The sequence below is a fragment of the Phoca vitulina genome, unplaced genomic scaffold (assembly GCF_004348235.1).
Source record: "Phoca vitulina isolate PV1807 unplaced genomic scaffold, GSC_HSeal_1.0 scaffold2, whole genome shotgun sequence".
NCBI lineage: Eukaryota > Metazoa > Chordata > Mammalia > Carnivora > Phocidae > Phoca > Phoca vitulina.
In genome coordinates, this window is record NW_022589705.1 from 87,664,973 (window position 1) to 87,686,234 (window position 21,262).

Here is a 21,262-nt window from a genome sequence, read left to right on the forward strand (position 1 = left end):
GATAGGGATTGTTTCTGGGCTGGCCTGGCCACTGGGATTCAGGCCTTCTTTCTCGGGCTGCGGTCAACCCTCAAGAGTTTGAAGGCTTGTACATCTTGTCCCATGTTATCTCTCTGGTAAAGGTGTGAGCTGCCAGCACGAGACTGAGTTTTATGAACTGAGTTGGCTAGACACGTTAATACACAAAGTTTTAGGGAAAACCTGCCAGGGTCAGGGTCTCTTTCTGAGGGGGGTGGGGCTCCAGGGGGGGAATAAATCCCATTTACTACCAAGATGGTGGCTTGGGAGAACTCCAGAGAAGTTGGACATAATGAGAAGTCACTTGGTTTATTCCCATTTCATCACAGGGGGCAGATATTTGGGATTGGTCCTAGCATAGGAATGTCGCCTCCTTGGGGTGAGGCTGGGCAGTTTTGATGTCATCTGCCTGAAAGCCCTGCTCGTGTGTATATAACGGGCCTCAGATGATTTCTGAGCCAGGCCTCCAGGGGGGGAGGATTGACCATTCAAGGAATGTCAGTGAAGACCGTGGTTGATCTTAAGAGCTGCTTCCTGGCTGGGATGGTTACAAACACAGGAACTGGGTCATCAAGAGACGACACAGTCTTCCTTTCCGTCCAGAGCTTGAAGAACCAAAAGTCTCCTGCAGTAGATGCTCCAGCTGAAAGCTTGGCTGAACTCCATGGGCTACACATGTCCAGGTATCTGCTGCTACCAGAGAGTCTATTTGTCCCCATGTATGAATAGGTTTCTCTAAACAAGAGATACGAGCCACCCTGGCCACAGTCCAGGGCAGGCTTGATATTACCACGTCTGAAGATGAGAAACAGGTGAGCATTTGTCACAGAGGTGGTGTCCATGCAGGAAAGTGTCCTAGCATCTTGCCAGTCCTGTTCTCCAGTAGGGAGGAACTCAGGTTGACTCATAAGGCAGCAGCCCTTCCTTCCAGGAATGTCTTGTTGGCTGAGAGCAAGCGGCACGGGTTGAGCAAAGAGGTGGCCTCACGTACCCAGGTGGGGACAAGCAATCTGGCCCAGTCTCTGCAGATTCAGTGCTGTGTCTCCCGTCACAAGTGCCTTTAACCTAGTAGCACTTGATAAAGGTGATCCAAGTGTAGATTATAATCATGGTGATGGTGAAGATGAATATAATTTTGATAAGTAGGTGAAGGTGGTGAAAAGTCCCAAAGGAGGCATAGTCAGGGGTTTGAACCATTCCCCAAAGGTCTTGACTTTTAAAGAGAAGGGATATGAGGAAGCCATGGGTGTGGCCAAGGAAGGCGCCTTTCCCCTATTATCGGAACCCTTTGGCATCCCCCACCTGTCCAGGAGCGGTGGCCTGAAGACTGGTCACATATGCCCCCGCCTAGCTGTGCTGGATGAGCAGACAGGGCCCTCTCAGCCTAGAGTGGATCCACACTGAAAGGTGCCACTGTCAGTGGGACAGGGACACGCCCCCTCTCCTCCCAAATGTTAAGGGGAATCTGTGGGTAAGCAGTCCTTGCTGGTCCAAGAAACCTCCTCCAGAGCTCCAGGGGAAGCTCTCTGCACTCCAGAAGCTTAAAGGGCAGATGGAGGTCCCCTTCCCAGAGGGTCAGGTCTCCGAGGGAGACTCTGTGAGAAATCACAGCTCTATGGGTTGTGGACTCGAAGGCAAGCACTGAAGCCTTTTGGTGACAAAGGTCTGCTGCCCATAAGCAGAGGGACCCCAGCTATGAAGCCCCCTTCTGAGCCGGCCCTATGCCTCTTCACACAAGACTTGCTCCCCTCCCCCTCCCATCCGATTCAGAGAATGAGAAAACTGAAGGGCCCGTGGGCTCCCCAGGCCCCACACGGGGTGCGCAAGGTTGGAATCTGGGCTTCAGTCTAGGAGCCTGCTGCCTCTGGGTGCCTGGGTTGGGTCCTTGTACCCCTGGCGGCCCACTGCTGGTGAGCCCTGCCCCCTGGTAGGCCTCCTCCTTCCCTTTCTGGTACCCCTGCCTGGGCTAGATTCCTCTCCTACACCCAGCAGAGGTGTGTGGGGGAGGGTCCTGGAGTCCTCAGAATTCCTGGGTGATTCTCCTGGGAAAACCCCAGGGCTAGGGTCCCCTCTCTGCTGATGTCCCAGCATCCAGAGGAGGAATGGGCTGTGGTTCTGGCCCTGAGCCAGAGATCCACCTGGGAGGGCTGGCTCCCAGCACTTCCAGCTGAGAGTGACCCTGGGAGGTCCACCCTCACCTCTGGCCAGGGTACTCACTGGAGTCAGGTCCAAAGGGCTCCCGTACCTCATCCCAGACACCATCCTCCTTTGGGTGCCCAAGGTGCTCTATTCAGGGTGAGCTTCCATTTCTGTGCCTGGGATAGCACAGAGGCCAGGACAGGATTTGACTGCGGGGAGGACTGCAGGCTGACCCGAAACCCTCCTGGGGAGAGAGTGGAGGGGAAGACTCCAAGGGGGTCACTCTGGGTTCCTAAACATAGGTGAATGGTAGACTGGCTGCACATCTCCAGGGTTGGCTATGAGAAGGGAATGGGCTCCTTCCCTGGCCTCCTGGGACCCTAGGGCGATGAAAAGACTGAGGCCGGGAGGCTCAGGGATCAGTAAGGGTTGGGCTGGGACTTGGTCTGGGGCAAGTCGCCCCAGGGGCCCTAGTAGGCCTGGCCAGTTTCCACAGGCAGGAGTCCCAGCACAGCAGAATGCTCCCCGAGCTTCATACGACGCTGTGTGGAGAGGCTCACGTTTTTGGCCAGGTAATCAACAGCAGCTGGAGGGAAAAAAAAAAAGAGAAACTCCTAGAAATTGACGTTCTTTTTACCTATTCTTTCATCTGCCCCACATCCATCCATCCACCCATCCATCCATCTTTCTATCCATCCATCCATACATTTATTCATTCATTGATTCATCCATTCACCCTTCTGTCCACCTGTCCACTTGTTCCTCCATCCATCCAAGCATCCATCCATCCATCCATCCATCCATCCATCCATCCATCCATCTATCCATCCATTCATCCATCCATCTCTTCATGAAGCTCTTTCCCTTACTTCCTCTCTAACCATTGAGCAAATAGTTACTTAACACTTATTATTTGCCCAGCTCTCTCGTAGGTTCTGTAAGAAGATACAGAGGATATCCACATTGCTGAATGAAGAATTAGTTCCAACACGCCTGTATGTATGTCTGCTATGGGGAATGTCCAGTACATCCCACAGAGCCCAGGTAGTAATGAGGGCAAGGTCCTTCTGCCTTCTCTGGACCCTGAGCCAGCTCATGCATGAGGCAAAGCAACATCCCTTACTCAAAAGCAAAGCAGCTTTTGCTGTTGAGCGGAGGGGTCCATGCAGAAGGAGGAGCCAGGACCCTGATATGCAGGGAGCTGAGACCTTTAGTCTTGAAGTTCTGGCCAATCCAGAGGAGGGAGATGAGAGTCTGAGGGTGTGTACTTGTGTGTATTCCTGAACAGTGGAAACAAAAATCTCTGTGTAGTAATGGGCACTAGATCAATGTTCACACACGTGCATGTGGATAGACGCGGGTGAGCTGTGTGTACCTGTGTGAGTAGAACGTGGGGATGCCTGTGCACGTGTTCTGTCTTGATTGTATGAACCGCGCCTGCCTGAGGCTACAGCAGAAATCAGCCCTGCCCAAGTGATTTGGCTGGCATGTGACCAAGGCCTCTTGAGGTAGAGATGCCTCCTCCCAAGCTGGAATCCGTGGCTGTGGCCAATGCAACCCCTGGGACCTCTCGGATCCAGAGGTGAGAAGAAATGTAATGAGCGCTACCTTGGAATCCCGAGGCCGGGCCCGATACTCTCCCTGTCACCTGCCCACCGAGGGACCCTGTGGGTAGAGCCAGGAGGTGTGGGCACAGCCAGTGGGCAAGGCCCAGAGGGGTGAGATGGTCAGTACCGGTAATTGGGGCCATATTCCCTAGGGGTTCAAATCCTGCACCCGCCAACTTTTACTGTGTGATTTGGGGCACACCAGCTCACCTATACAAGCCTCAGTTTCCTTGTCTGTAGAGTGGGGATGATGATAGCACCTACGGCAAAGAATTGTGGGGATGAGGTGAGAAAATGCAGATGAAGAGGTTAGTCAGCACTGCGCCTGGTACCCGGTGAGCTCAATGGCCTTGGGCTCTCATGCGACTGGGATTCAGTGAGCAGATGTGACCTTTGATGGAGGCAGGAAGGAAAGGAACAGCAAATGGAGCAACTCAAGAGTCCCACCTATCTCCTGTTCATGTGGCTTTGGGCAAATCACGTTGCTTCTCCGGACCCATTTCCTTGTCTGTAAAATGGGTAGAACAAATCCCAGCCTCCTCGAGGGCTCTTATGAGGATCAAATGAGATGATGCGCTTTAAGATGCTGGGCATAGAGGGCTCAGCGATTGCACCTAGATTCGCAAAGGATATGCAAATGTCCTGGGGCTTTGGGAGTGCCTGGCTGGGCCCCGTGTTCCTCAGCTTCCCAGGCTCTAGGGCCAGAGCTGAGCCCCTGAGTGCTGCCCCTGAGGTCACCCAGCCTCCAGACTCCCAGCTGGTAGCACAGAGGTGGTGGTGGCCAGCCTTGCCCTGCCTTGGGGCTGCCCCTTGCTCCGGGTGGAAGCGTGAGAAGCTCTGATCTCTGGCCTCAGCGGGAGCCTGCAACTCAGGCATCTCATCTCTGCTACTTGGAGCAGATCTTATCTGAATCCCGGGCGACCTCGACCTCACCTCGCGGACGCTGATCTGCAGAGTAGCAGCAGAAAGAGAGGGGGATCCTGGTCTAAGCCCTTCCGTGACTATCTCAGGTCCGTGACCCCATTTTACAGATGATGCAGCTGAGGCCCTGCCCTAAGACACTGTGTAACTTGAAAGGTCACATGGCTCTCAGGTTGTGGAGCCAGGATTCAAGGCCAGGCGGTCTGATGCCAACTCCTAACCACCCCCATGCGCTTCACCCACAGCCTCCTACGGAATAACCCCTGGTGTGTGCACAGCACTTTAGAGGCTAGGAAGCACTCTACACCCCAAATCCTGCATTGGCCCCATTTTTCTCCTCCAGGAAATGTAAGTGACTTGTCCAAGGGCACGTGGCCAAGCCAGGTGACCTTTCCTGACTCACCGAAGGCTCTGCCTACTCCCCCTGATTCTACCTCACGCCCGACTCTGTGCCCGCCTCTGCAATGCTCCCTGGGGGTGGAGTGGAAAGGTCTGGCTCCGAAGAGCAATCAGAACGACAAAGCCTGATCCCCTGCCTGTTGTGTGCTCACCGTGGGCTGGGTGGACACAATCTCATTTCACGTCTCAGCAGTCCCAACAATCTCAACAATGGTACAGCTGCTCCCATTTTACAAAGGTGGAAACTGAGGCACAGCAAGATTGCTGACCCACAGTCAGGCACGGCATGTGAGCTAGAGGAACCCGAATTTGTCCTGCTTGTGCCTGTGGTCACTCCGTGTCATCCTTTTTAGCCTCTCCCGGCTGCCAGCCCGGGCTCAGCGCACAGTAGGACCCACGCCCTGTCAAGGTGGGCAAGGAGACACCAAGAAGCCCAACTTTACTGATGAGCAGCCAACTTCAAGGGCACCCTTCGTGCCGCAGAGCCTGCCTCTCCCTGGGATCGAGCCAGGGGCCGGCGAGGGCAGGGCTGTGACATTTCTCATTACGGCCTCTGTCAATGGCCCTCCCTGTCCCTCTGTCTCTCCGTGTCCCCTCTCCTCTGCCTTGTGCCCGCGCCTGGGCTCTAAATGTCTCAAATTAGATTAATCGGGAGTTGGCAGGAGATGCCAACCAGTAAACAAATCTCAGCCGTCAGCGCCTCGTCAGCCCGCGGCCCCAGAGGAGGACCCTTCTAGACACAAATTCTTATTAGACTTGTCAGATCTATTAAAATTCTTTTCACACTTCTGCGTTCTATCAGCCCCATCATTAGTACGGCCCTGGCCTCTGGGAACACCAGGGCCATATTAATCTGCCATGTGCCCCGTCCCTGCCCCCTGCCCCCACCCCCTTCAGGGACAGGAGAGATAGACAGATGGACAGATGATGGCCGGGAGCAGAAGAGAAGGTGTGGAGGTGTCCCTGGGAAGACAAGGGGCCCGGGAAGAGGAGTGGACTCTCCTGCTGAGGAGTCTGGCCACGGGCACACTCCACGCCCGCCCGCAAGGGAGCCTCTCTGAGGGCTGTAGGCGTGGCTCTGTTCACGTGGATGCGGGCTCTCGGGCAAATAGCCTTTCTGGGATCCACTTCCTCGTCTGTCCGGGAGGAATAACCACGTACACCACACAGGGCAGCCGTGACTGCCAGACCCACAGTAGATGCTCAATAAACCTCGAAGCCATGTGTAACAGACACACATTAGTGAACCCTCAGAAATAAATCGGTGTGTGTGCAGCTCCCCATGCGTAGGTGCCTGTGAAGTCATGGACGTGAATCCACACAAAGGTGGGCCCAGGTGTGTATCATTACTGAGTGTCCTACACGAGTTTGTGGTCTGGCCAAAAGAGAACCAGGTTGGAAGTTAAGGGACCTAGGGTCCACCATTCACCTATGTGAGCTCGGGAAAGTCCCTAGAGCCTTAGCTCTTGCAGCTGTAAGCTGAGGACAAATAAAATCTACTTTGGGTGGGGTTTTGAGGATGGCATGAAATGAGGAACATGCAATTTGCTGTGTGCCTGGGCTAGACTCATGCACAGGACAGATGGGAGCAGGTGATGGGTGGACCTAAGCACGCACAGGGGCTGTCTGGGATGTGCACTCTTGCACATGGACTGGGAGCCCAGTCATAGTGTCCCATGAACATGGGGCAGGTGGTCAGCGGCATCATGATGTGTCCCTGTCCCTGACTGTCCCGGAATGTCAAAGGTGAGGAAGACGGCACAATGGAAAAACTCTGGGCGTCTAATCCCTGGACTCCCATTTCCCAGATGGCAAAACTGAGTCTCAGAGGCAGGGTGACCTGGCAGCAGAATCAGTGGTAGTGGGGCCAACTCTCCCTTGGGCCCCTCCCAGCCGAAGCCTGGAGCCTTTGTGGGGGCGGGGTGGGGTCTGCCCCGGGGATTCCCTCTGGATCGGGCTGGAGAATATGGCTCAGGAGGCGCTCTGAGCCACCCCTGGAGGAGCCAGGGGGGCAGGGCTAGAGCTAGAGGGGGAGAGTGGGGGGAACGGAAAGGAGGGAGGGAGGGGGAGGGGAAATGGCTCTGACCAGCTTCTCCCCTAGCAAAGGAGGAACAAACACTCCTTTCTGGCCTCCTGGGCCCTTTCCCTTTTGATCCCCCCTCCCTTGCAGCCCCCATGCTGACTTTGGGGTTAATTTTATTTCCGACTCGGGCAGGCACCCCTGGAGCAGGGCGCGGGGCTCCGGGTGTGACTAACGCCCGCCCCAGGCCGGGGCTGCTGCCTCCGCGCAGCTGCTCTCAACTCTTTATCAAGAGCATGTGTGTCCCGCTCGCTCTGCCCGGGAACGGGGGCTGGGGCCGCGGACTGCGCTGGGCCCCTCTGGAAACACTCGCGTGCACATGGGCGAGCCCCGCTCGCAACCCTACCTGCACACACGTGCTCTACCCCCTCACACACTCGCTCCTCCCGCGCGCAACTCCACGCAGTTACGCACACAGGCAACCCAGGTGTCCACGGCCCGACGCACAGCTAAACACAGGTGCGCGCAGCCTCGCCTCTGTGCGCACCGCAGTGCCCGCGCCCCGATTTACGCACCGCACGCGTAGCGTGCATGCCCGTCACGCGTCCCCCGGAACATCTATGCCCCCGCAGACACACAAGCATCTGTGCGCGCCGTGCATGTACACACGCACACACAGAGCCACGCATGTCCGCACACTCTTACACACATCTGCACACGCGCATACGTTTGTTACACGTGTCCGCAGAGTGACATCTGCCCAGCACACACGTCACACACGCAGGCACTCACGGAGACACCCGGCCACACGGACACACCTGAATGTACACTGAAGCCCACGTGTGTGTGTGTGACAGACATATACTCACGGGACCAAACGTGAGCACTTGTGTGCTCACATACAGACTCACGTGCGTATCACGTGGACGCGATAGGCTCATTTAAACTCCGCTATGTGAATAGCCAGGTGTACACATGCGTGTGCCACTCACACGTTCACACATACAAACACACACCTACACACAAGGATGCGTGCGCAAACACGTGTGCTGAACGACACAATACACACAGACACGCGAATCATACGTATCCGTGACACACGTATTCTCACACACACACACACACACGTGCGCACACACACATGCCAAACACACACATCCATGGGGCGGGGGCCGTGAACACAGCTCGGAGGTGGAGGCCGGCACAGCTGGCCCTCATTTAGCTGTGGAGGCCAAGGCCGAGCAAGGAGGAGCGGCTGGTGTGGGGGCAGGAAGCAGAGGTCAGTGAGGCTGGGCCGGGGAGGGGGGGGCGGCGGAGGGGGTAGAGGACACCCTCGGGCTGGGACCTCAGCCTCGCCCCGCACGCCCTTCTGATTAGTTTGACACCAGCAGGTGAGGCCTTTGCCAGGAGGGGGCAGGAGGGGAGCCCGGTGACCTCGGCTCTCGGTGCCTCATGGCCTGCCCTGACGCTGCCCCATCTGGCAGCCGGAGGCTGTGGCCGGGCCTGCCTTTTGCAGGCTCTGGTCCGAGGGTCAGCTTCCCCCCTCCACGCACCCCCCCCCCTTGCATCTAAGCAAGGTGCCAGGGGGCTGGGGACTGGGGAGGGTCCAAGAGACCAGCTCAAAGTTTGGGGCAAACAGGGCTGAGGACGGTTGGGGCTGGGGTACAGGACAGAGATGAAAATCCAGCTGTCGTCCACACCCAGGGGGCAGAAAGCGGCAGGGTCTCTAGCACCACACCGTCCAACATGGCGGCCGCCAGCCACACGTGGCCACCGAGCCCCTGAAACGTGGCCACACCACCAAGAAACCGGATTTTACATTTTAATTTAATTTTATCTAATTTAAATGTGAACACTGAAATTCGATTTAGCTTAGTGGTTGGGAAACTTTACAGTATATTTGGAACAACTTGGGTGTGTAAATCCACTTCTCAGTTGTAATTTTATGAAATTTAAATACAGATCGAGTAGTTCCAATGAAAACTTAGTGTCTGAATTAAAATGGGCTGGATTTCAAAGACACCGCATGAAAAAAGAAATGCAAAATAGCTCGCTCATAACTCTGTATGGATGACATGTCAAATGATCATCATTTCAGATATACTGGGTCAAACAAAATATGTTAGCGAAAATCATTCCACTTGTTTCTTCTTGCATTTTAAGCTATGGCTACTAGGACATTTTAAATGCCATTCTTGGCTCCTGGTACCGTTCTCTGGGACAGCGCCGCTCCAAGGCCACAGGAGGGGGAGGGCAGGGGCCGGGCTCAGTACCAGCTTAGGACAACAGTCCATTCTTCCCGGGCCTCGATTTTCTCATCTGTGAAATGGGCACCCCCACCCCAACACCGCCTCGCAGCGCTCTACAAATAAACAGATGGTCCTCGGAGCGGGGCAGGGAGGGGGAGGATGGCGCCTGGGGCGCCAGGCACTCACTCTGGTTGTACTGGCCATACTGGTAGCCAGCCACGGGGTCCACGCTGTAGCCGGTGGTGCTGTAGGTGGGCGGGCAGTAGGACTGGGAGCTGGGCAGGCTGTCTCCCGGCTTGATGGAGTCGGCCCGCTGGCTGCAGCTGGCCGAGATGGAGGTGGCCGAGTCCAGCCCGCCGTGCAGCGGGGAGATGGAGAAGTCGGCCTGAGGCTGCGGCGGCACAGCGCTGGGGTTGCTCAGGATGCTCATCACCTGTGGGGGAGAGACGGTCGGTGCGGCCCGAGCAGCGGGCATGGGGGGCTCGGAGGATGGTGTGTCGGGGGTCGATGCCAGGCTGGCCCCGAACAGGCCTTGGCTGGGGTTGCTCCCTTGAAATCCCTGCACAGCCCCAAGAGCCTCAGTTTACCTGGTTTGCTTGCCCTTATGGGTAAGACGGTTAGTGGTTTTTCCTGGTTAGGTCCTGACCCATGGAAGCACCCCTCGCCGAGAGCTCCAGGGGGCAGGGCAGGGCCTCATTCCCGTCTTGGATATCCCCAGGCCTGGTTCTAAGGGACATCTGGTGCCTGTCTGATGAATGAATGAATGCATGAACGAATGAACTAGCTGATGATGTCTCTCCCATCAGACAGGGGCTCCTCCAGGACAGGAAGCCGAGCCTCCCCTGTCAGACTTGGATGCCCCCATCTTCCAACACAGAGTTAGAACAGGACTCTGGATCTAGTCTGGCTTCACCCCTGGTCCTGTGGTAAGCCTGCTCTGCTCTTGACTTTGAGATCCTGCTCCTACAATGCCAACATCCACGGCCAACGTTTTCAAAGAGCCTTGCGGGTACCCTTCCTTGACTCTGGTAGCTCTCAGATGTCTGTGATCATCAAGCCTTCCCTGCTGGGCCGGGACAGCAAACAGGAACTCACCACCAGTGCTGGCGACCCCAGACTGGCAGGGTGAGGCTCATCTCTAGATACTCAGCTTAAAGAACCTGGTTTGGTTCACTGATGTGTTCACTTATTCATTCAACAAACATGCATTGATGGTGACTGCAGCCCCAGGCCTCAGGCAGGGCCCTGGGTCTTCAGAGGAGGAAGAACCATGGTTCCTGCCTTCGGCAGGGGGAATGTCTGCGTAAGGAGGGGGAGGCAACTGGGAGCAGACCATCAAGATATGAAGTGGTGAGGGGCATGACAGAGGCCGCTCAGGGGGGCTGTGGGAAGGGAACTCAGCCAGTCTGGTGGTCCAGGCAGGCTTCTGGAGGAGGTGACACCTGCTGTCCAGCTCTCCAGGACAGAGAGTGGGGAAAGGTGGTGCAGGCAGCAGGTGTCTCTCCATGTGGCAGCATGGGTGTCCCGGCCAGTCCCGGGAGACGATGGAGAGGCAGGCCCTTGTGCAGCTGACCTGCAAGGCCCAGGACCCTGGTGACCTCCTGGTGATGCCACACCCCCTGCGGGAGGGAGGCTTCGGTGCCAGGTGGGAAGCCGAGCTGCTAACCTGCCCAGCAGCAAGCTAAAGAAGCAGGCTGTGGTCCGTGCTGGGCACACGGCTGTGTTCTCTGATTTCCCCACTTGCCTCTCGGGAGAAGGCAGGCTACGGGCATTGCTAGAAGCAATCTTGCTGCCGACTGGATACCTTCTGGAAACTTCTACCTTCTCCTCTGTGATTTGTCCCTACCACAGGCACTGAGGCAGGGCGGGGGTGCAGAGCATGGATGTGGAATCCTCAGGCCAGGGACAGCCCCTGGGCTTCTCCACTTACAGCCTCAGATGTCCTTTAGCACCTGTGACTGCCTGCAGTCTTGAGGAAAAGACATGACGACTGTCCCTAACTCAGAGGGTGGCTGGGGGGATGAGGTGGGGTCTGCGTGCAGAGGGCTTTATGCCTGGCCAGCGCTCCCAGAAACAGGGCCCCAGCTCCCCGAGGCCTCCTCTTCCCTTTCTCCTTCCTTTCCTTCCTCTTGGCATGAACTCCCATGGCTCGCCCAATCCAGAGCCCTAAGAGGTGTGTGAGGCTGAGCCGTGATGCCCCTTCCTCAGACGAAGGAACAGAGGCCTTCAAAAGGCTGTGTCTTCTCCAGACCTCACTGCAAATCTGTGGGGAGCAGCTCAGGGTCCAGAGGCCTGAGCCCACTCGCCTGATAGGGTCAGGACTGGCTCTCAAGGATGCGTTCGGGCATCTGAGCCCTTCAGAGGTCCTCAGTCCAGGGGCCAGCCTGTACCCTGGGCAGCCGCTGGCGGGGGGTGATTGAGGCTGGGGCCCCCCGTGGCTGGGGCATGAGCACAGCCTCTCCCTGACCCTCCCCTGGATGCTCCCAGCACAATCCCCTCACCCTGGGGTCACCCTCCTGGGTCCCTGTACTCCCCCTCCCCCCAGAGCCAGAGTCAAGGGCACTGGGCCTGGGGGGCTGGTCTTTGCCTCCACCGCAGCTGGTGGGGCTCAGGTGGGACTTGACAGTGTATCAGCCCTGTCCACAAGGCAAAGACCCGACGGGATGGGTGTGTGAGAAGGGGAGAGTCTGGGCAGGTGTCGGCTACTCTGGGCAGTGGCCTGACCCGTGGAATCTCCTACGTGGGAGGGTCCATGTCGGGGTACAGGGGTGGTGGCAGGAGGGGCCCCATGAAGGGGGTATTGCGGAGGATGGCTGACACCGCTGGGCTGTGTCTGTTGCTTTCCGACTGGAGATGGGTTCTCCGGGGCCTAGGAAATTCGGTGTATGTTTGGGTGGGACCTTAGGGGGAACTAAGGAATCTAGCACTTGCCAGGGGGTTAGGAGACCTGATTCTCTTCCATGTTGCCTGTCAGGTGTCCAATCTAGACTCCACTTTCCATCTAAATTAAGAAAATCACCGGGGCGCCTGGGTGGCTCAGTCGTGAAGCGTCTGCCTTCGGCTCGGGTCATGATCCCAGGGTCCTGGGATCCAGCCCCGCATTGGGCTCCCTGCTCAGCGAGAAGCCTGCTTCTCCCTCTCCCACTCCCCCTGCTTGTGTTCCCTCTCTTGCTTTGTCTCTCTCTGTCAAATAAATAAATAAAATCTTTAAAAAAAAAAAAAAGAAAATCACCAACCCCCCCCCCCATATAAACATTAACCCTGTTCTCCCCTCGAAGGAGGCCTGGACTCCAAGAATAGACTCAGAGGCTCAGGGAAAACACACAGGCCCCATTTCCCTTCCTTCAGGAGGATAACTGTGGGCACAGGGAGACTCTCGGGCGGGTCTGTCAGTTCTGCTGAGACCCCAGTTTAATCCTTCCCTCCTGCACACGCCAAGATGCCAAGCTCACAAGAGACAATGGAATGGGAGGGGAGTGAAGGGGGAGGGGTTCGGGAGAGGAGGAGCATGTTTTGGGATGGGCTGGGAGCTATGCACAGACAGTACTCATCCTGCAGGACAGAGACCCACAGAGAACTGCCACAAATCTGACCACAGCACTCAAGAATTATCAGTGGCGGGGCACTTGGTGGCTCAGTTGGTTAAGCATCTGCCTTTGGCTCAGGTCATGATCCCAGGGTCCTTCTTCTCTCTCTCCCTGTTGCTCCCCCAGCTTGTGCTCTCTCCTCTCTGGCTCTCACTCTCGCTCTCAAATAAATAAATAAAATCTTAAAAAAAAAAAAAAAAAAAAGAATTATCAGTGGCTCCTCACTACCTCCCAGATAAACAGGACAAAATCTTCTAGTGATCAGACCACTACCTACCTGTGTCAACCCCTCCCCTTCTTCCTGCCTTACACTTTGTGTCCCAGCTAGACCGCATGATATGGTGTTTCCCGAAGACATCTGTCATTCATTCATTTATTCATTCAACAAACATTTCATAGAGTGCTGCCATGTGCCAGGCTGCAGAGAGAGCTGGCCCATGAGCTCTTTGAGGGCAGGACAGGACTGTGGCTCACCTACCCTTGCTGCCCCAGCACCGAAATTGTGCCTGCTACATACTATGAGCCCAGAAAAACCCGGCTGAATTCATGGATATCACTTAACAAATCTTAAGTGAGCACCTATTATGTGCCAGACACAGCTGGGCATGGAGGATGCAGCAGTGAGCACCAGCCCTCCATGCCCTCCTGGAGCCAGCTTCTCATGAAGGAGGCTGACAATAAACCAACAAATACATAATATAGTTTCTGATACCGGGAAGTGTTTATAGAGGATAAACAAAGGGGACAAGTGCAGTAGTCAGGCAAGAGCTCCCCAAGAGGTGATATCCAGCAAGACCCAAAAGAGCCAGCTACGGGAGGATGTAGCAGAAGAGCTTTGCGGGCAGAGGAGTCAGCAAGTGCAAAGGTCCTGGGGTGGGAACACACCCAGCAAGTTTAAGAAATAACAAGTTCAATGTGGAGAGTGAAAATCCTGAGAGCTGCAGGGCCTCCTAGAGTTTGTCAGAAGGGGCTTGTGTGGTGCCCAGTGGCTCGGGAGGTCTCAGAATCAGCTCAGGCCTGGGGAGATTTTCCTGTAATGGGATTTGTTCAATGGGATTTGCCCTGGAACATCAAATCAAATCCACATCTGGGATAGGTGTGAATGGGGATGCGAGGAGGCTGCTTACTCTCTCCCAGAGTCCCTGGTGGCCTGTGGATCAAAAGGGCTGCCATTTCATCCAACCCCCTGTCTCCAAGCAAATGGGACAGGACCCAACTGAAGAGACATGGGAGCGTTGACTCCTTGAGCAAACAGGCTATTATTACCCCTATTATGCAGACGGGGAAACTGAGGCTCAGAGAAGAGGAAAGGCACACCCGAGATCACAGAGCCTGGAAGAGGCAGGGTTGGGATTTGAACCCGCGTCTCCCTGACCGGGAGCTCGGCTGCTTCCCACCAGGCTGTGCCAGAGACGGTGGGGAGAGAGGCCCTTGACAACTCTGCGGTGGGGAGTGCTGTGGACCTAAGTGGCCCTCTGCGGCAGCCGGTTGGCCCCTGGACCCCTGGGAGCCCCTCTTCGCCCGCAGAAGCAGGAAGCTTTGCCCAGGGTTAGGGGCCCAGCTAAAGTCTGGGGCCTGCAAACTTTTGAACTTGAGGAAGTCCCAGTCTGATGCGGTAATCCACCCCCCTCAAGAATGCTAAGGCCTCTCCCCCGGTGGGTTTTACTTTTTTCCCGGTGACCTTGCTTTCGCTAATGTATTACTTCTTGGTACGTTACCGTTACTAACTCAAAATCAATACCGACCTCCACATCTGTAAGGTTTTATCTGAAGGCAAATCTCCGGGCTGTCCGTCAGGCTGAGTGACAGCCATCCCTTCCTCGGCCCCCACCCGCCGCGGCCCCCGCCCGCCCCCAGCCCCTTCCTCTCCCTCTGCTCTAAATCAGTCCCAGCCTCCACCAGACTAAATCAATAAGGGGCGGCCTCATCCCCTTTCCGCCGCTGGGGAGAGGCTCGCAGGTTTGGGGGGGTGAGGGCTGCGGGAGCCCCGTGCCAGCCCTCCTTCCACATCCTCCGCTTGCCACCCCCTCCCCAGGACGCGGTGGCGAGCTCCCCTCCTTTAAAAGAAGGGGATGGGAAAAATGTAATTAATTCCCTCCGCTCCTGAGCTGGCCCCAGGGCCTGGGACCGAGGAGGCTGAGCGGTGGGATCTGCACCCTCTGTGATAACCGAGCGCGCTTCGGGAGTGAGGCTGCAATTAGAAGGGGATCGCCATCACTGGGGCTCCGTGGCACGGCGCGGGGTGGGCGGCTGGGGGCCGCAGGGGAACACAGAGGAGACAAGGCGGGGCAGGGATCACGCCTGGAGAGGTCAGGACAGTGGGACCTGGAGATGGGACCAGGGCTGGAAGGAGGCCAAGGGCCACCTGGACCCGTGGGCAGGTCAGGGAGCCCCACCTCTGCACGACCAGAGGGGACCCCGAGGCCCCAGAGGGACTCAGCCGTGCTGTGCTCCCAGGGGCTTCCCTGTGGCACCACGGGCCAGAGTATCAGCACTAGCATCCGGGCTCCACCTCGGGTGAGCTGTGACCCTCCGCAATTTCTTTAACCTTCTGTGCCTCAGCTTTCTCATCTATAAAACGAGCATGGCAAGAATTGTAGCTACCTGTAGGGGCATTGTAAGAAATAACTGAGTAGATGCACCTTCCACGCTTAAGGCAGTGCCGGGCATGCGGTCTGTTCTCAGCACGGGCTCGCTCTCCCCCTCCGCTCTCACCTGGATGAGAAGGCACCGGGCCCGAGCTCGAAATCATCGCGGGAAGGCGGACTCCAGGAACTCCTCCCGGTCCTGACTGTGTCTTTCTCATCTCTTCTTCCCCAGGGGCCTGGCGCGCAGTGGGAACTTTCTGAGTGGAGAGGCCCTGCCCCCACACAGAAGGGCACGGGGCCCTGATGGCCAACGTGCGAAGTCTCCAGGAGAAACTGAGGCCCAAATGGGGCGGCAACTTCCACTCCAGGAGAGTCACCACAAACTAATGGCACACCGTCCCGGGCTTACTGCCACTCCCTCGGGCCCTCCGCCTGGGGGTGGGCTCTGAGAGGACCGGCTGGTGTGACTCACTGAGCACCTTCATCTCCGCCTCCAGCCCTGGGTCCCCGGCTCACTAGCTCGTTCTCCTGACTTCCACAAGAGCTGAGGGAGGGGGGCAGGTTTGGGGGCAGCCTAGCTCACCATGTGAGGGCCTGGGGTCCCTCCTTATGTGCAGATGGAGTTCATGGGGGCAGGCTGAGGGCTGGGAGGAGGGACACGACTGCACCACTGGGCTCTGTCTGCTCCGTTACCGCCTCCCCACCTTGGCTGCCCACTGGAATCAACCGGGGAAGTCTTTTAAAATGACGATGCCAAGGGGACGCCTGGGTGGCTCAGTCGGTTAAGCATCTGCCTTCAGCTCAGGTCATGATCCCAGGGTCCTGGGATCGAGCCCCGCATCGAGCTCCCTGCTCAGCGGGGAGCCTGCTTCTCCCTCTCCCTCTGCCCCTCTTCCAGCTCATGCTCTCTTTCTCTCTCAAATAAATAAATAAAATATTTTAAAAAATAAATCAAATGCAGATGTCAGGATCTCACACCCTGTAGATGCTGATTAGTTGGTCTGAGGGTCTGGGCATCAGGAACGTTTCCAGCCTGCTGCCCCAGGTGATTCTAATGTGCAGCCAAGTTTGTGAAACACTGCTTTCAAATCATTGTTATTTTCGCTACACACGCATAATAATGACTGCAAGTCCTCACCCACACGGATGAAGACATGGGCGCACACACAAAACACACTGACACACCGGTTGCACATGGCATTAAGCAGACACGCCAACACGAACACACAAAGAATGATACACACGAAAACGTGCACGTATGCGCACAGCTAGGCCACAGCCCATCACATGCCTCACAGACCCACGCTCGGGCAAACACGCACACACGTTCACACACACCGCAACCTCACAACTCCACAATTGTCAGCTCACTGATGCAAGCCGACAAGCCTCTGTTCACCCTGCTCCAGTCCCCAATGGACACGCAGACACACATCACACAAACACACCTCCAGCCTGTCCCATCGCCTGTCCCCAGCTCCACATTGGGATTAGTGCAAGCGAGAAATCACCCACCCAGGCAGCCAAGCACCCGCCCCGCTCCCCCCTCTCCTGCTCCCGGCTTGCTAAGAGGATCGGGCCCCCTCCCCTCTTCCTGCCCCCTGTGGACAGCAGTAATGGGCTTCGGGTGCTGACTTTGAGCTTCCAAACAAGATTTCCTGCAGGTCTCCCCGTCCCCGCCCCCCTTTGCCTTCCATCTCTCTGCTTATGGCCCTCACCCTCCCTCCACCGTCCACATCTCAACCAGGAGAGCTGGTGCCCCGCCTGGCCAGCAAGCTCCCCTGCCCCCCTCCACCCACCCCCAGACCCCAGCCCCTCTCCTGCGTCACCACCAGCCTTCCGTGAATGCTTTTCTAAGCCTGGCTACTGCTATTCTCTTGCCCAGCACAGCACCTTACAGTTTCCAAAGCATTTCCCTTCAAGCCTCAAACCTTTCCAGATGAGGGACAGGCTTAGGGGCTCACCCAGAGTCACCTAGGGAATGAGTGGTATCAATGGGGCAAGAGCCCTCGACCTCTGACTCCTAGTCCAATACTCTTGTCCTGCACCTGACTGTGGTCTTCGTTTACCATAGACAGCTCTCGGTCATTCTTAAGTCTGTGCGTGTGTGCATGCGTGCGTGTGCGTGTGTGTGTGCGCGTGTGTGTGCGTGTACATGCATGCGTGTGCGTGCGTGCATGTGTGCGTGCGTGTGCGTGCACGTGCGTGTGTGCATGTGTATGTGTGTGCACATGTGTGCGTGCATGTGTGCGCTTGTGTGCATGCATGTGTGTGCGTGCACGTGTGTGCGTGCGTGTGTGCACGTGTGCATGTGTGTGCGTGCATGTGTGCGTGTGCGTGCGTGCGTGTGCGTGTGTGTACGGTGGGGTGCACGTGGGAGTATCACATGTGGGAATATTGCTCCCCAGCCCCAAACTCCTTCGGGTTAACTCTCCTTCCATGTACGAGTCCAACATAGCTGACCCAAAAAGACTCAGGGGACAGGCTCTGTCTGATTGCGGAGGGAGGCAGGGAGGGGAATCTCTGCAGAGAAAGGCTTCAGCCTAGGCTCTGGTAAGAACTCCCGGAGTGTGGAGGAAGATGCAGGAAGGCTCAGCTGGAAAACAGTGGGAAGTCTTGGGCTTGGGCCTCACCCAGAGGATGCTATCACCCTTGCTGTGGCCCTACCCATTGACCCTGATCCTGACCCTGACCCAGGAGGTCTATCCTATTCCCAGTGCCTGGCACGGAGCAGGTGTCCAACTGATATTGGTTGAGTGAGTGAATGAATGAATGAATGAATGAATTTATCTGTCATCCCCGGCGCAGGGCCTGGCATAGAGTTGCATAAATGAAAAGAAAAAATGGAGGGGTCTTGTGGCACACTCACACGGTCCCTCAACTCCATGGATTTCAGAGCCTCCTCCCCACCCTGGGGGTCCTTGAGGCTTAGCTAAAGACTAGAAGTGGGGGGGGGATTGACAGAATGACTTCCACTCGTTGTCTAAGAAGTTAAAGACTTTCTTTCTCTCTCTCTCTAACACACACACACACACACACACACACACACACATATTTCCAATGTTTGCTCTATGAGATGTTAATCTCCAAAATCTGGAAACATCTAGAAATATCTGGAAGCACTGGAGGGGGGCTGGCTTTGGCGTCCCCTTCCCCTCCCTGGGTGGTGCCTGGGTTAGGTGTCCCCGCCAGGATGAGTCCAAGGACTCCTGGCTCCTGGCAGGGGCTGGAGCTAGTGGGGTACGGTGGGATTTGGGGACCATCTCTGATGGTACGATAATGGTGGAGGGGGATTAGAGCGACCGCTCTGAGCGGCGGCGGCGGCAGGGCTGCAGAAGGAAGGGGCCGATCGCCGGGAAAGATATGACTATTTAAAGATAATGATTGCATAAATTTAATTAGCACACTTTCACGCGGCAAATGGCCGTTTTGTAATTAATGTATCTGGCCTTACTAAGCATGAAAGATTCCATCTCCTCCCCCTCCCCTCCCTCTCCCCCTCCTCCGCGGCCCTAATGAAAGACAGAGAGCAAGTGACAGAAACAGTTTGTCAGTGGCTCCAGGTGTCAGGGGCCTAATTGGCTGAGCTGAGGGGAGGGGGGGGTGGGAGGGCTGAGAGGGGGGCCGCGGCGGGGGGGCCTCCTGGACTCCGGGCCCAGGTTGGGAAAGGAGGAGGAGGGGGAGGCCCAGGCTCTCGCCCCCCTGGCGTGGGGGGTGCTCCCCCCTGGTAATTGCTGGAGACGAGGACGCAGATTGGCCGTGGCAGGGAGGCCTCGTTAGTACCTGGGCAAACAAGCTGGCACATATCACAATGCGTTAAGGACTCCCAGCCATGATAGCTCAGGGCCCGCTCCCCCTCTCCCAGGAGCCAAGTCCCTTGAGCAGAATGAACGAATGCCCTCCCCTCCCCGCCGCCCCCGGGTATTGAGAGGCTCAGAAGGAAAACTGATCGTCAGCTTCCATTATTAAGCACCTACTGTGTGCCAAACACCTATTATGGGCAGGCAGCACTGCGATTCACCCCTTACACCTGCAGTCAGGAGGATGGGTGTTTTCATCTTCCTGAAATTGGAATGCATTTTACCACCCGGAACGTCTTGCTGGGGCTGTCCTAGCAGCCAGGTAGCAACCGTGTCAGGCAGCAGTGACGACGGGGCTGGGTGTGAAGCTCTTCTTGACACCTTCTGAGAAGATCAAGGATGGGCCAGCATCAGACTGTCTTAGGTTCAAGGAAATATGGGTATTGGCTGTTCCATGTTACAGGTCAGGAAACAGGCTCTGGGAAGTCCCGGGCTACACAATGAATAAGTGATGGGGCTGGGATCTGAGCTCAGAAGGTATAATTCTGAAGATGATTCTCTCTCTAGCATCTACCTAAGGGACCCACTGCAGGGCCGGCTCAGCACCCTTCCTACCCCCACGGTGCCATCCCCTGCAGGCTGGCTAAGATGCTTGGCGGACTCCATAGGAAAGCCTCTTTGTCGGGTGCCTACAGCTATCAATCGCAGTGAGTCAGAGCTATCAACCTCCAGAGTCAGAGCTGCCTGGTTTTCCTGGAGGATGACCAGGGAACAGAACTGAGAGGGTTCCCGCTGCCATGCCCCTTCCCCTTGTGCCGTGGCTGTCTCGGGGCTGTGTGCACACCCTCCTCTCTGACAATGACCCTCCACTGTCTTCACCAGCCGCCCTCTGCCAACCTCAGCTGCCAGCCCCTGCCCAGTTTTCTCCGAGGAAGGCGGGGCAGGGAGGCCTGCAGCCAGCCTCGGCTGGGTGGAGCAGGGCCCAGCCAGCCCTCTTCTGGACCAAATTCAATTTCAAAGCTTAATGAGTTTGCAGAGGAGCCCGGTGAGCTCGCTGACGCTCCTCCTTGCCGGCTGGGTGGTTCCCGGCCGGGCCACCGAGCACGCAGCGGCCCGAGCAGGGAGAGCCCTGGGCTCCATCGAGAGTGGCGGGGGCACTGAGCGAGTGAAAAATGTCAGAGCAAATTGCTCTTGACAGCGTTAATATCTGCACCTCATAGCAATAATTACATGTAAATAAATAGCAAAATCACACTCAGCTGGAGGCAGCTTGGGGAGGACAGACGCTGCTAAGGACCAGCTGGGGACCCGAATGCTCTGCTTCAGCCTTTTCTTTCCTTCTTAGAGTCTCTGCTCCCCCCTCACCCGCAACCAGAATCTTGCTGCAGGAAGTCTTGCTGCAGCACCTGCAACTCAGGTTCCTGGCCACTCGGATTGAAAATGGGAGGGAAAAAGAAAATATTTGGATTCCGCCCCCCCCCCCCCCCACCGTTCTCATCCAGCTGTGGGAGAACTGCTGGAACATGCATCCTCCCAGCCTCTTCCTATCCTCTCTCCCTAAGCATATTATTCCACCTGGGGGTCTTTTAGAGAGACTCGCCTCTGAAATCCACATCTCTGTCCTGACCCCTATGCCCCCATCCGGGCACCCTGCAGGCCGCCTCCTGGCCTTGACCTCCACACAGCTGCCCTGATCCAGGTCCTGCTTCTGCACTCTCTGCTTCTGTGATCTATCAGGCTCTCAGTCATGCAGACCCCACACGGCCCCATCATCTTCACCTCCCCGGCCGGGCCTGACACCCATGCCGCTGACAACATCACGCGCCATGCAAAGTCACCAGCTGAACGTGGTGCGACTTCCTGGTGAGTCAACCTGACACGATGCTATTTTATTACCTTATTAGGACCAACAACTATGGCGGCACAATGGCAAA

At 56.5% G+C, this 21,262-nt stretch overlaps 1 protein-coding gene across 2 annotated transcripts in view; it reads right to left on the reverse strand.

Annotated features, from left to right (window-relative positions):
- Window positions 1-2,627: 2,627 nt before the first annotated feature.
- Window positions 2,628-21,262, reverse strand: part of PAX7 (paired box 7) — a 93,884-nt gene continuing 75,249 nt past the window's right edge. For both annotated transcript variants that reach the window (XM_032418239.1, XM_032418232.1), the window contains exons 8-9: window positions 9,540-9,786; window positions 2,628-2,743 (exon numbers count right to left, since the gene is read on the reverse strand). In XM_032418239.1, the coding sequence (XP_032274130.1) occupies window positions 2,628-2,743; window positions 9,540-9,786 (363 nt within the window). The remainder of the gene's footprint in view (window positions 2,744-9,539; window positions 9,787-21,262) is intronic.